General features: G+C 38.7%; 1 protein-coding gene across 3 annotated transcripts in view; it reads left to right on the top strand.

Annotated features, from left to right (window-relative positions):
- Positions 1-7,209: 7,209 nt before the first annotated feature.
- SUZ12 (SUZ12 polycomb repressive complex 2 subunit) overlaps positions 7,210-14,869 on the top strand; it is a 42,462-nt gene continuing 34,802 nt past the window's right edge. The window contains exons 1-5 of one of the 3 annotated variants that reach the window (XM_048224028.2): positions 7,210-7,366; positions 7,627-7,713; positions 9,972-10,018; positions 10,106-10,170; positions 14,608-14,676. In XM_048224028.2, coding sequence (XP_048079985.1) covers positions 7,665-7,713; positions 9,972-10,018; positions 10,106-10,170; positions 14,608-14,676 — 230 coding nt within the window. In that variant the 5' untranslated portion in view covers positions 7,210-7,366; positions 7,627-7,664. Of the gene's footprint in view, positions 7,714-9,971; positions 10,019-10,105; positions 10,171-14,607; positions 14,677-14,869 lie in introns of all 3 variants that reach the window. The other 2 variants (XM_026517657.4, XM_026517658.4) reach the window with 2 other exon arrangements.

Genomic DNA, 14,869 nt, shown 5'->3' with positions numbered 1-14,869 from the left:
TTTATTTGAGAGAGAGAGAGCATAAGCTGGGGAGAGAGGGTTAGGGGGAGGGAGAAGCAGACTCCCCGCTGAGCAGCGAGCCTGATGCGGGACTTGATCTCAGGACCCTGGGATCATGACCTGAGCCGAAAGAAGACACCCAACTGACTGAGCCACTCAGGAGTCCCTAAGAACAGTATCTGTAATAATAACTAGCTAAAAATAAAGGTCCCTCTCATCTCTGAAGTTGTTCTGGTTAAGAGCAGTAATTAGTAATAGTGAAATGAAGATGAATTTATACTTTAAATGGAAATGTAGACTACAGTAGTATTACGGAAGTAGTTATAATATCTAGTTATACTGACATGATTTATGGAGTACATCTACATAGTAAGGCTCTTTTTTCCTCAGAAAATTTAAAAAACACATTTATTTTGGAAACAATAAGCTTACACACAGATTAGAGGCAACAACAGCAAGACTCAATTTTTTTCCCCCTGGGCAGAGCATGTATAAAATATACAGACTGATGTTTTTCATCTCTATTTCATTACCATGAAATGAAGTTATCTTCCTTATTCTTATCACAGGTTTGTTTTAATGCCATTAATTTTTGAGGTGAGTATAGCCCAGAATACATTAGTGTCACTTTAACTCATTCTTTCTCATGACCAGACTTGGAAAGGCAGCATTTTTTAAAAACAATGTGGTGTTTTTAAAAAGAAATTTTTTTTTAGCAACTATAACCACTATCTTCAAACAAATTATAAAACAGATAAAAGCAGAGTAGCAGACTGGGGGTGCAGAGCCCACCATATTGCAGGCTTGCCTTTTCCCCAGGGTAGCTTCTTGAAGCTCTGGGGCTTTTGAGATCACAGCCTGGATACCTTTGTTGTAACTGGAAAACACATGGGGTTTTGAGTCCCCTGTAACTGCGTTCAAATCTCAGCTGAGCCCCTTACAAGCTATGGGATGATAAGGTAATCTCTTTAAGATTCAGTTACACATATGTGTGGTCAGAGATAGCAACTAACATTACTGCTTATTGTTGTTGCATGGATAGGATGCCCAATAAATATCAGTTCGCTTCTGCTTTTGTTTGAAATTAAACCAAAAACAACTTATCCCACAGTTTAAAAAAAAATGGGCATAATATCTGTCTTCAGATGTAGGCCTCCCAAAATTCAGGTTTAGATATTCCAATTTGTCTCAGGTGGATTTTCCTCCCTCAGGTTATTAGTGTCAAGTTTCTTCTTGTCCCAGGGGTTCTAACTACGGCCTACGACCATCCTTATTATATCTAGTTAACTCCAGATAAACACACACATACAAATCAGCGGTTTGTTACAAAAACTTCATAGTACACAGTGAACGTCCCACGGTTCTCATGTTTTTCTTTTCTAGATAAAGGAAACAAAAACAAATTTACTTTTGACTTTAAATTTCAAATAGAACTGTTAAAATTATCCCTTTACACTAGCTTTTATTAGGAAGGCTTTTGCTCCATTTGAAAAAACATATATGGAACTAGCGTATGTTATGCTAAGCAAAATAAGTCAGAGAAAGACAGATACATGATTTCACTTACATGTGGAATTTAAGAAACAAAACAGATGAACATAGGGGAAAGGAAGGAAAAATAAAATAAGATAAAAATGGAGAGGGAGGCAAACCATTAAGAGACTCTCAAATATAGAGAACAAACTGAGAGTTGCTGGAGGGGAGGTCGGTGGGGGGGGATGGGCTAAATGGGTGGTGGGGATTGAGGACACTCTTTGGGAGGAGCACTGGGTGTTAATATATGTAAGTGATGAATCAGTAAATTCTACTTCTGAAACCAGGACTACACTATATGTTAACTAACTTGAATTTTAATTAAAAAAAAAATAGGGGCACCTGGGTGGCTCAGACAGTTAAGCATCTGCCTTCAGCTCAGGTCCTGATCTCAGGGGCCTGGGATCCAGCGCCCAGTCAGTCGGGCTCCCGGCTCAGCAGGGAGTCTGCTTCTCACTTCTCGCTTTCCCTCTGCCTCTCCCCCCACCTTCCACCCGCCCGCTTGTGCTCTCTCTCTTTCAAATGAATAAATAAAATATTTATAAATAAATAAATAAACAAATAAGTAAATAAAATTATTCTCAAAGAGTAAAAAAAAAAAAAAAGGAAGGCTATAGCTATTTTTACTGGGGAGACCATTCCTTTATTAAAGTCAAATTTGTAATATTTCTCTAAGAACTTTTTTAAAAAGATTTATTTATTCGAGAGAGCACAAGCAGGGGGAGCGGCAGATGGAGAAGCAAGCTCTGCACTGAGCAGGGAGCCATTGCCGGCCTCGATCCCAGGACCCTGGAATCACACCCTGAGGGGGAGGCAGACACTTAACCAACTGAGTCACCCAGGTGCCCCTTCCTCTAAGAACTTATCAGCAAATATAACTTTTTAGTTTCCTAGAGATTTATACATATTTGTTTTTCTGATATAGCATTTATCGCTTATTTTAATAGTCTCAGGACTCAATCTTAAAGTGTTGGGCGTGGATAGAGGATAGAAAGACACTGTACAATTTAAAAAGGAAAACTGACATCTAGGTTATTTTTCAGCAAATGCATTCAATACTGATGATTATCTCAGCAGATCAGAGGTAATATTTACTGATCTTTCTTGACCTAGAAATGACATGTGCAGTATCTTATATCTCTAAAACTCTAGTTTCGTGGCGTGATAGTCAAGCGTGAGGGCTCTGGAGACAGGCTGTCGAGGTTAGAATACTAGCTCCATTACTTATCTTGGGCAAGTTATTCAACAAATCTTGCCATTGTTTCCTCATCTATGAAATGGAGATAATAATTGCCTACCTCAGAGAGTTGGTGTGAGGATTGAATGTGTTAAAAATGTTAAAAACTTAAAATATTGGGATGCCTGGCTGATTCAGTTGGAAGAGCATGTGACTCTTAATCTTGGGGTTGTGAGTTCAAGCCCTACGTTGGGTATAGAGATTACTTAAAAATAAAATCTTTTTTTTTTAAGGCTTTTTATTTATTTGATAGAGAGAGAGAGAGAGAGCACGCACAAGCGGGGGGAGCTGCAGAGGGAAAGGGAGAAGCAGGCTCCCTTTCCGAGCAGGAAGCCACCCAGGCGGCGCAAAAATCTTAAAAAAAACACAAAAAACAAATTTAAAATACTTCCTGGCACATAGTAAACATGCATTCATTATTATTATTATTGTTATTTATATTGGTGCACAGTCTATATTTATGCATTTGTCTATCCTTATTCATCAAAACTCATTGGATGAGCCCCTATTCAATGCCAGGCACAGTGATAGACACCTCAGTTATTAAGACAAATTGCCCATCATTCCTGCACCTAAGAGCTTACAGCATAGTAGAAAAAGATTTGGTGCTAAAACACAGGGTTTGGGGGGCCTGGGTGGCTCAGTTGCTTAAGTGTCTGCCTTTGGCTCAGGTCATGATCCCAAGGTCCTGGGATCAAGCCCCAAGTTGGGGGGGGTGTCCCTGCTCAGCTGGGGAGTCTGCTTCTCCCTCTCCCTCTGCCCCCCCACCACTCGCATGCACTCTCTCTCTAATATAAATAAATCAAATATTTAAAACATGCATAAATATCTCTCAAGTTATAAAGAAAATCAATTACAAACAAACCAAAATAGTAAAAAAATCAAGTTGTGATGCAGGTGCTTCTTTTTTTTCTTTTAAGTAAGCATTATGGCCAATGTGGGGCTGCAACCCACAACCCTGAGATCAAGAATTGCATGCTCCGCTGACTTGAGCCAGCCAGGTCCCCCTGTAGGTGCTTCTTTTTGAAGGCACTAAATAGAATCTAGCAGCAGATCCAATCTAATAACTATCATTATTCAAAGTAATGATGAGAGCAAATAATATTTTGAGATACCTGCAAGAACTGTAATTTGATATGGAAATATCTGTAATTTCTCCTGGAAACAAAGCCGCAGGCACTGCTAACACTACTGTGATTTATCACTGACATTAGTAGTTGAAGGAAATACTAATTTCAGTTAGAGACTCCTTGAATCTGATTCAAGTTAACTCCGTGTTTTATTTTTTTTAAGATTTTATGTATTTATTTGAGAGAGAGCGAGTGAGCCATTCAGGCATCCCATATTTGTGCATTTTTAAAAGAAGGGGTCCATAGGCTTCATCAGACTGCCAAAGGGGTCCATGGCATTAGAAAGTTTAAAAATCCCATCACAGAAAGTCTGTGTAAGGAAAAGTGGGGGCACTAAAGAAAGAGTGCACAATAGGGAGGAGTACAAAAGGATTCTATTTTACAAGAGAAATTAGGTGGCCCTCATTTTAAAAACACACTTAAAAAAACAAAAACATAACAGTCAACTTTTGAGGTACCAAGAATAATTTTCTTCCCCTCCTCCTCCTCCTCCTCCTCCTTCTTCTTTTTTTTTTTTTAAGATTTTATTTATTTATTTGACAGAGAGGCCAGCGAGAGAGGGAACACAAGCAGGGGGAGTGGGAGAGGAAGAAGCAGGCTTCCAGCGGAGGAGCCTGATGTGGGGCTCGATCCCATAACGCCGGGATAACGCTGGGATCATGCCCTGAGCTGAAGGCAGATGCTTAAGGACTGAGCCACCCAGGCACCCCTAGAATAACTTTCTTCTGATTGCGAAGGTGCATAGGAATTGGGAGTTTAAAAATGTTCAAGTCACAGCTCTGCCACTAAATGAACGTGTAATGAGCCTATTTTCTCATCTGTAAAGTGAAAATAATGCTGGTTTCATTGGATCATTACGAAAAAGTGAGATAATATATATAAAAGCATACTGATAACTATAAAGGTTCAAACAGTTACTATTCTTCTTTCCTTGTGCATATATCTAATCCTGTGCTAGGAAATATATATATATATATCTCACATATATTAAAGGACAATGGCCTTTGCTTTTTTAGGAGTTTACAGTTCAATTCCAGGTATGGCATGAAGGCTAAAACAAAAGAAACTCTGGAAAGTGATTCAAACTCCATACGAAGTAGGGGACTAAACATATATATGTCATTGATGGTAAATTGGCATGAGAAGTTTAAAAAACAGTTGCCACCCCAAACTTAAGAAATAACAACACAAACTAAATTAGCTGGCCATGGAAACAACCAACTGTGTGATGACCTCTAAATCTTTTACCTATGGAACAAAAAGATAACTCACCAATTAACTCTACCTTGTAATCTACCAGGTAATATGATATTTTCAGCATTCTACATACATTCAAGACGAAGAATATAAACGTGAGAATTTGTTACTATGCCTCTTCCACAGCATGATTGGCTTGGATTCTCATGACCAGTACTGGTTAACTGCTGTACATCAAAACCAGGCCCAGGCCCAAGCCAAGAATGCTAACATGGAGTTCTTATAGGAAATACCGTTTAAGAACATCCCAACTCCCTTAGATCCATTTCTCTGTTCTTCAAAGACTGCTGATAACCTGGATTGTACCTGTAGCCCACACTCCCCCGCAAAGGGAAAACCCTGTATAAATGATGGATCATTCGCTGGTTATATTTACTGTTAATAAATAAGCATTCTAGTTTATAACTTGATATTTTGTGATTTGTCTAGTGTGATTTAATTCTCCAGAACCCGACCGAATGATGAAACCTCGTTTTCTAACCCTGCAAAGCTAACGGTGAGCAGTTTACCAAGATCTAAAACCTCGCAAACCTCTGTGGGGTGGCATTAATCAGAAAAGGCTTATTTCAGAAATCTAAAAAAGAAAAAAACCCTCTTTTTGGGGAAGTAGGAAGTACAGAATAGAACAAATGAGAGTATTCTGAACTTTTTATTTCACTGAAAATATAGGCTGTACTTAAAAATCAGCAACAGGTATACCTTATTTCAGATGTGTTTCTGAAATGCCAAATTTTATATTAAACGCATCATTTGCAGAGCTCATTTTCATAAGTAGCAAATGTTTGATTGAAAGCAGTACTTCAGATGTCTGAATAACTGTTCCAAAGACACTAGCTTTGGAAACAGCTTGAATAACCCTTCCAAAGATACTTGTTTTGTAAACAGTGTTTGCAGTTAACTTTATAAAGGTCCCAAAGCAGACATTTGAAAAATGTTACTGAAAGTATGAAATGGTTCTGTGTTTATAGATTGGGATTTTGGAAGATGTTTCATTTTGATGTCATATAAGATCACAGTATTTGATTGGCTAGACCATCTTGGAGATCACCTTGTCCATCCTGAATTTCAAATCTTTAAGAGTTATTAGCTCAACTCCAAACCTGTCTGTACGAGGAGACTAAGTTGGGCCTAAGCATCTATCTTTTTAAGCAGGACCGGCAAGACAACGGATTCCCTCTGAAGTTTTTGAGCGCAAAGTGAATAGGTTCTCAAGGTTATACGTACTTTTAGGAAATCTTTTCAGTTTACCCTCTGACCACTCCTATGCTGCCTGGCGGGCTGAGGGGGGAATCAAGTATCTAGGTTTTGCTTCCAGCATGTTGAGAAGCCACGACTTTCTCAGTGACGATCCTGAAGCTTCAAATCACCTACCAAAAATAGTTTTCGTCATTTTATAGGTGATTCCCGTTACATATAAACCGCCCCCTTTGGTGGAGCCCGGTCGCGTCCGACAGCGGCAGCCGCAAGCCCGGGCAATCCCCCATCCTCTCTAAGGCTTTGCGGGGTCGGATTCGGCCAGGGGTGGCTTGGGGCACGTGGTGGCGAGGGGACAGGGGACGCGATCCCCGCCCCGGGAGCCCCTCTACCAAGAAACGACCCACCCAACTCCCAGCCAGGCCCCTTTCTGCGAAGTTAGAGACTCGCTGATCCGTAATGGATCTCAGTTCATTTAACAGGCCCCGCGCCCCCAGTTCCTCAGAGGCCCGCTTCTCTTCAGGGGTCTTGTACCCCCCTGGGGGCGGTGACTGACGACGCTCAGAAGGCGAGAAACGGCTCCCTAAGCCGCTCGCCGGGTACCTCTCTCCCCACAATGCACCGGGGCCAGCAGGAAGGCCGCTCCGACCCCTAATTTTCCCGCGAATTCAGTTCAAAGAGGCGGCCGGGCCCGCGATCGGCAGCGCGCACGGGCCAACCAAGCCGCGCCTCCGCGAGAAGCGCCTCCGCGTGACTGACGGGAGAATCCGCGGGCCAACGGGCTGGGCGGCCGGGCGGCGCGCGCTCCCGCCGGCCAATCAGGACGCCGGGCGGGGGAAGTGGGCGGAGCGAGGCCAGGCTAGGGTGAGCGGCCTCCGGAGCGGAGCGGGGCTCTCAGGAGGAGACACTTTTTTTTTCCTCCCTCCTTCCCTCCTCTCCTCCTCCCTTCCCTTCCCCTCTCCTCCCCTCTCTCCTCCTTCCCCCCTCGGTCCGCCGGAGCCTGCTGGGGCGAGCGGTTGGTATTGCAGGCGCTTACTCTCCGGGGCCGCCCGGCGGGTAGCTGGCGGGGGGAGGAGGCAGGAACCGCGATGGCGCCTCAGAAGCACGGCGGTGGGGGAGGGGGCGGCTCGGGGCCCAGCGCGGGGTCCGGGGGAGGCGGCTTCGGGGGTTCGGCGGCGGTGGCGGCGGCGACGGCGTCGGGCGGCAAATCCGGCGGCGGGGGCTGTGGAGGCGGCGGCAGTTACTCGGCCTCCTCCTCCTCCTCCGCGGCGGCAGCGGCGGGGGCCGCGGTGTTACCGGTGAAGAAGCCGAAAATGGAGCACGTCCAGGCTGACCACGAGCTTTTCCTCCAGGCCTTTGAGAGTGAGTGTGTTTGAGGCTTTGAGGGCAGGAATACCCCCTCTTCCAGCATTAGGGGGCCGGGACACTCGTGCTGGGCCCCCCTTCCTCGCCGGGACTCGATTGGGGAGTGGAGGGAGAAATTGAGGGGGCTGTTCCCACTTAAGGGATTACGGTCAAGGGGGCCCTAAGACTAGGTAGGGCCTTGGAGGGGGTGGAACTGGGGGTGCAGGTGAGGTTCTTGAATCCCCGAAGATATACACGAGAGGTTGGGCAGGGGGCCCCACGTTAAGAGCAGGCTTTTAGATGAGGTTACAGTTGGACTGAGGATGCAGTCAGATCCCAAGACTAGTTCTTGCTTTCTTTCATGTCTTTTCTTACTCTAGAAGTACAAGGGTTTCGGTTGTAGGTTTTGAGGAGCAAAATTAATAAGTCCGTGAAGAGATGAGTGCAGTAAAATGGACCAAATTGTCATTTGTCTGAAATGCTTTCGCACTAACTTGGTGCTACATGGTAACATGGCACCTTCCGATGCTTTAAACCTTTCAAATCTATCCACCCATTCCTTGGGTACGTAAACTGAGGTAGTGCTTAAGCATCTTATCTTTAGACGAGCTGGGAATTTTTCCCGTTGTACTTGTCTTCATTCCAGAACATTTTCTTATGTCAGTTTCGGCTTTTAAGGTCTCATTTAAGGGGCAAAACTGTGACTTGATTTGGAAAGGAAGGCAAGGTGTCTGGAAACAAACAATAGAATTTATTAAAAACATCATGACTGTAAATAATCTCAACTGCCCTTTAATGAATATTATATCGCGATTGTTTTCCTTTTTGCTTTTGTGTACATTTTATAATTTGGATGATCGCTAATAGCTAAATAACAGACACTTGAATAAACGCGGCTTTACCGCCGAATGTCTTTATTTACAATTTTACCGTGGCATATGTTAAAGGCATGGTATCAGCTGTGCTTGAAAAGACGTATTACATTGTTTAATACCCTTCTTTCATTCTGATTAGTGCTTCGTGAAATTCTAATTGGAATTTAGTACAAGGAATTTCAGTTTTTATTGAAACGAATATTGAACCGGCTTGAGAGATTCACCGTCTTACTTTTGCTTAATCTACTTTGGAAAATCTGGAGTGCTTTTAATTGGAAAAATGGTGGAGAACTGAAGGGCAGTGATGACAATAAACATACGTGTTTGTAGCCCTTCTAAATTATCTTCTCTCCTTTTCGTTTATTTGACACTAAAACTAAACTGAAGATTAAGTGGAAATTTAAACATTTCTTTCTAAATGTTATGAGAAGACAAATCTGCTAAGAAAGTTTAATCTATTTTGCTTTCTAATGAGTTTACTTTGGAGGAGTAAACTGTCATTAAGTGCTAGATTTTGTCACAAAACAACTTGATTGTTCTTTAATATCGATCTTCTGAGAAGTTAAAATGCTTTGATGTATTTACTGATACAGTCATTTATCTTTAGTTCATTTTGATACTCCTTTATTTAAAGAAATGTGATACTACTAAATCGTTAAGGGAACTGGTATTGTTGTATTGGTATATAAAATATATTTTTTATCTATAGAGGCAAACGCATTTTAACTAAAGAGAATTAAAAAGACTAGGAATCTGTTGATTAAAATATGTGTTGAGGTAGTATTTACATATTGGGATAATATTTACATTGAACAAAGAAATAGATAAAAACTTCAATTATAACTAAATATTCATTGGAAATTTTAGCTATAGTTTGTGTCTCATTTCAGTATTGACTGACTTTCATCGTATCTGCATCAGGACATCTAGGAAACCGTTTTATTCTGTTTTGGCTTACTACAGATTTTTTAAAAGACCTGTTAAAAAGTGAAAATTTATTTTGTTATTTAGCATCTCTAAGTTCTTTTGCTGAATCCAGCTACCTCATTTCAGCTACTTTTCGGGAGGAGATGGGTTATAGTTTAAATTAGCTAAATTAAATCAGTGTAATTACTCTTCAGTTCTGCATACAGACTAGTTTTAAAAGTAGCTACCTTAGAAATGCAAGGCTTAAGCACAAGCTTGTAGAGAACCTTAAATTTAAAATAAATGTAGATGAGTTTTGTGGATATATGCCATAGATTGAATGTCTTTTGATCTTATTGTGCCTACTAATTTTCTTGATGTCAGTATGTAGTACATGGTTTTCGTGTAAGTGATTGGTTTACATTAGTTATAATATTGGCTGGGCTGGTTATTTTCTTGAGAATTTAAATAATCCTTTTGTTTCCTGTTACCTAGAACCAACGCAGATCTATAGATTTCTTCGAACTCGAAATCTTATAGCTGTAAGTAGTCAATAAAATTAATGAATATTATTTTTTTCTTAGAATTTTACCTATTTAATTTTAATATTTTTAAAACTTTTTTTATAGCCAATATTTTTGCACAGGACTCTTACTTACATGTCTCATCGAAACTCCAGAACAAACATCAAAAGGTACATTTTATGAATCTTATTTTGAGTTGATCAAAAATATTAAAGTTTTATTTTAAAGTACTATTTCTAATTAAAGATTAAATATGAAAACTGAGGTGAAAAAAGTGACCAGTTGAACTGGTTGCCTGGTGACTTTTTATTAGTATCATTTTTATAAATCCCAGTTTATTACCAGTTTTTTTTCTTGGTAGAAGTGATTTAGTAGTGGAGTGAAACAAGTGATTTTACTGAATAATATTTTTACTTTGTGCTGAGTTATTTTCAAGTTTAGTAGAAGCTGAGGATTTAAATATGAAAGCGCTCAGGGGAGCTATCTTCAATACATAAATTTAGGTTAATTTTTAAATCTTTCTTACATGTTCTAACAATAAAGAATTTGCTTCCATAATCATAGGTTCAGCAAGTTTCATTTTATATCTTTGGTGGTGGTCTTTCTAGAAGAGGAAATATTTTTGAAGTCCATAGATTGAATGTCCTTAAAAAACAAGAAGACTTAATTATCTAGTTCAAGTGGAGTCTGGAGGTGTCCATCAGAACTTATTTTTGTTTATAACATGTAATATTTAACCATATGTAATTATAGAATGCTAGTTCCTTATCCTACATGCAAGGTTATTGAGTACATCAAGTGAACAATTTTAAGTTTAAAGGAGAGGACTTGTATTAGGCATTTGGTATTGTTAATCTTGACTCACTAAAACCATTAAGCTATCCCAATAGACTTTGAAACCAAACTCCTTTGGAGGCTCCTACTGATTACTAAGTAAGCATCATGTTTCTATAGCAGGACTTGGTTCAGCTTTGTAGATACACGTAGGTGTACTTTGAAGGATTGAAATGTTAAAACTATCTTCTGGTAATCGTTCTGAACAGAGAGAGTATGCGAGCGATTGCGTGCTTGTGTGCATTACATTTAATAGGTGAAGCTTGCCAAGAGCCTAAATAACTAGGAAGAAGGTGATGGATTAGGCAACAGAATTAAATTTGTCAGCTCTTTGCCTGTCTGTGCCATTATTTGATCTATGCCAGGGTTCAGCAGACTTCTTCTGTGGAGGACCAGATAGTAAATATTTTAGGCTTTGTGGTCCAGGAGGCAGAATTAAGATTAGTAAGCATGTATGTAGATACTTACACAAAAAGAGAGAAAACAAATATCCACAAATTTTTTATTGATGAAGTTTAAAATATAATAATTGAGTATAGTGTTTTGTAAAATATGCCTACTGGTGAGAAGTGTGAGACTCTTATTTTTGTGGGGTGGGAGGAAATGACATTCACCTTAATTGGGGTTTAGAGTTAGTATTCTTTTTTTTTTTTTTAAGATTTTATTTATTTATTTGACAGAGAGAAACAGCCAGCCAGATAGGGAACACAAACAGGGGGAGTGGGAGAGGAAGAAGCAGGCTGGCAGCGGAGGAGCCTGATGTCGGGCTCTATCCCGTAATGCCGGGATCACGCCCTGAGCTGAAGGCAGATGCTTAACGACTGTGCTACCCAGGCGCCCCTAGAGTTAGTATTCTTTATCAAATCAATCGCAGATATTTATCCATAAAAATCATCCTTAGCTTGTGGTATGTGCACAGGCAGTAGGCTGGATTTGGCCTGTGGTTCTTAGTGTGCTGATTTATTCTATAAAACCTAGGAGATTTTGATTAAGTAGTAGTTAACTTTTTCCTCTAGTATTTTTAATACGGAGAATCAGTTGAGTTATCATTTAGGATTCTGCCTGATTTTAATTTAAAACTGATTAAGTTTTTGGGGGGAGTACCTGGCTGTCGGTAGAGGATGAGACTCTTGATCTTGGGGTTGTAAGTTTGAGCCCAATGTGGGTGTAGTCACTTAAACATTTTTTTAAAAAGTGATTAAGTTTTTTCAAAATAATGAGTTAATCCATAAATAGATAAAAAAATATGTTTAAATTCTAAGTTCATTATTTTCTTGTCATGTTTGTTTATTGGACTATTTGTCTCATTGTGGGATATGTTTCTGTTGTCTGCTAATAGGTGGAGACAGCTTTAAAAACTTGGTAGAAGAAATTACTTTTCTTAATTTATTGCTCTTTAGGCAAAAAATTGTCTTTTGGGGGAGTTTTGCAGCAGTTTACCAGGCAAGAAACCTATAAATCCCATAGTTTATTCCATGTAAAAATGCATTAGGATTCACTTAATGCTTTTGTTATATGCTTGGCTTATAAAAGACATTAAAACTAATTTTTAACACATCATACAACTTACATCCTCAAATGAGTGCTGTTCTTTTCAAAGTAGTTGGTGACTTTGGAAGGTGGTGAATTTAACCTAGTGATTGTGGTCTTTGTTAAACATGTTTTTGGGACTCCTTTTATAAAATTGCTTTTAAATGTTTTTGGAACGCCTTTTTTACTATCATAACAGCATAATATCCATTGTTAGAATAAATGTATCACTCCTTTTGAATTCATACGCTCAGTTGTGATATTAATTCTGGTATGTTTGTTAAACTCGCCCTGTACTTCGGTTTTACTTCATAGAGGTATTCAAATTCCATAGACTAACGCAACACTCATACAGTGGGAGTATTTGTGAGGAGAAGGGCATCTTTTATTGAACCCATTTTACTAGATTTCATGTAAGCTGTTTCTGAATCCTCCTAAGAAAATTTCCTGGAATTTCTTGAATTTTAAAAATATTCTCTTTTTGATGATCTTTTGATAACTATTTCCCTTGTTAAACCTGAGCTGTTGTAGCAGTACCTTTCTCAAGAACAGACTTACTTGGTGCTGGGAGTGAGGCTGCTTTTGTATAGTGGCTTATGTGGTTTGGTTTGTTTTTTTCCGAAAGAAGGCTGGCTTGCCTTTATGATCTTACCTATTTCACATGGTTGTTAATATTCAACTTTCCTATGCACTTCTATGCACACCTCCATAATGTTGGAAGAGATGAACCTTTTGACTTACAGTCTTAACTTTTCTTTCTACAGACAGGATTTCTTCTTAATCATTGCATAAAGATAAACTTACTATTCTTAAAAGTTTCCAGTAACTTTACAACCTTCCTCAGTAGTACATTTCAGTATTTGTACTGGAAAGTTCTTTGTAACTAGCCTAAAATAATCCTACATTTTTCTTCTTTCTTCTCTCTTATCTGTGGAGATTGAAAATGTATTGCCATCCTTCCTAAAGTACTTCCTTTTATGCTCTATTGGATGAAACATTAATATTGAAGTTTTCAGTAACTCTAAAGGTAAAGAGAGAAGCTTTTTTTTTTTTAAATCTTTTGTTAATGGAGGCTGTTTTTTCAACTGAACTATAGATTGCATCAATACTGCTCTTCCTTATTAGTATTTTACTGTAATATATTTGTGTTTATGTTAACATTTCTCTACTGATAATTTTTTATTATACTAGTTGAGTACAATAGCTGTTTTTGAGGAATGAGCATATTAGTAATTTCTAGTATCTGAATTCAAGCTTTACAAAGTAATATATGTGGAATACATTAAGTTTTTCATGTCTTAAGTTTGAAGAAAATATATGAGTATAAAAAATATTCATTTCCAGTTAACATATGTGGGTCTAGATTTTTAGCTTCTGTCTGTAGGACAAATATAATAGACCACCTTAAGAATTAAGATAAGGCTTGTTTTAGGAGTCCATTCTTAAATTGCTTGGGAATGTGTCGGGGTTATTCTTAATTTAGGTTTCTATTTTGTGGAAAAAAGTACTTTTTTCTCTTAAACCTCTAGAGTTAAAAGCTAATACTTTTATTATGATTTGATGGGTATGTCCCCTAAACTTCAAAATTTTTCCATGATGGTTGATAACCATTTCTTTAATATGACATGTCATTTTACTTTAGCCATTGCTAATAATCTTTGAGGATGTTTTGTTACCTTCAGATACTTTTTATAAAATATTTATTTTTATGTAATAGTGCAACCACATATTTGTCAGGTTACTTAATAGAAATAGATGAATGTTTCAAAATATATATGATTTGCATTTGTTTGGTTCAGTCCAACAGATGCTTGAATACCTTTCAAATATAAGGTACCATGATGTGGCTTTCCTTGAAGAAAAGCAGTCTCTGCCCTTCAGGAGCTTATAGTCTAGGAGAAGAAATAAAATATTTATGCAAGTTCACATTTATGAGACTAAATGTCAAAATAAATATAAGCCGAGTGTCATAGGTAAGAGGAAATCACTCTGGTTTGGGAATAATTACAAAATGTTTCATGGAAAAGATAGCATTTGAGATGCGACTTGAAGGGTTGTCTGCTGTATTATAACATACACTGTTTCAATGTAGTATTCCTTGTTACGGCTAACCATCCACAATTTATCTTATTAAAAATAATCAAAATCAGATTTCCAACTTGCCTATTATAGTGACAATAAAGTGTAATCTGTTTTTTTTTCCCAGTTGAGAAGTGATTATTTTGTTTATCTGTTTCTTTCAGGAAAACATTTAAAGTTGATGATATGTTATCAAAAGTAGAGAAAATGAAAGGAGAGCAAGAATCTCATAGGTAAGATAACCTATCAGTTTACATTAAGTGACATACTTGAGGAAAGAGGAAAGAATTATAGTGATCATTTCTGTAGTGATCACCCCAACATTGTAAGGAGTTAGAAGGAACTTTAGAGGTCAGTTGGTCCAAACTCATACATAAATCAGGAATTACTAATTCTATAGCATTTGTGGCAGAGAACCCTTAAGCC

The sequence above is a fragment of the Ursus arctos genome, unplaced genomic scaffold, assembly GCF_023065955.2.
Source record: "Ursus arctos isolate Adak ecotype North America unplaced genomic scaffold, UrsArc2.0 scaffold_24, whole genome shotgun sequence".
Taxonomy (NCBI): domain Eukaryota; kingdom Metazoa; phylum Chordata; class Mammalia; order Carnivora; family Ursidae; genus Ursus; species Ursus arctos.
This window is presented reverse-complemented; position numbering and strand designations above follow the sequence as displayed.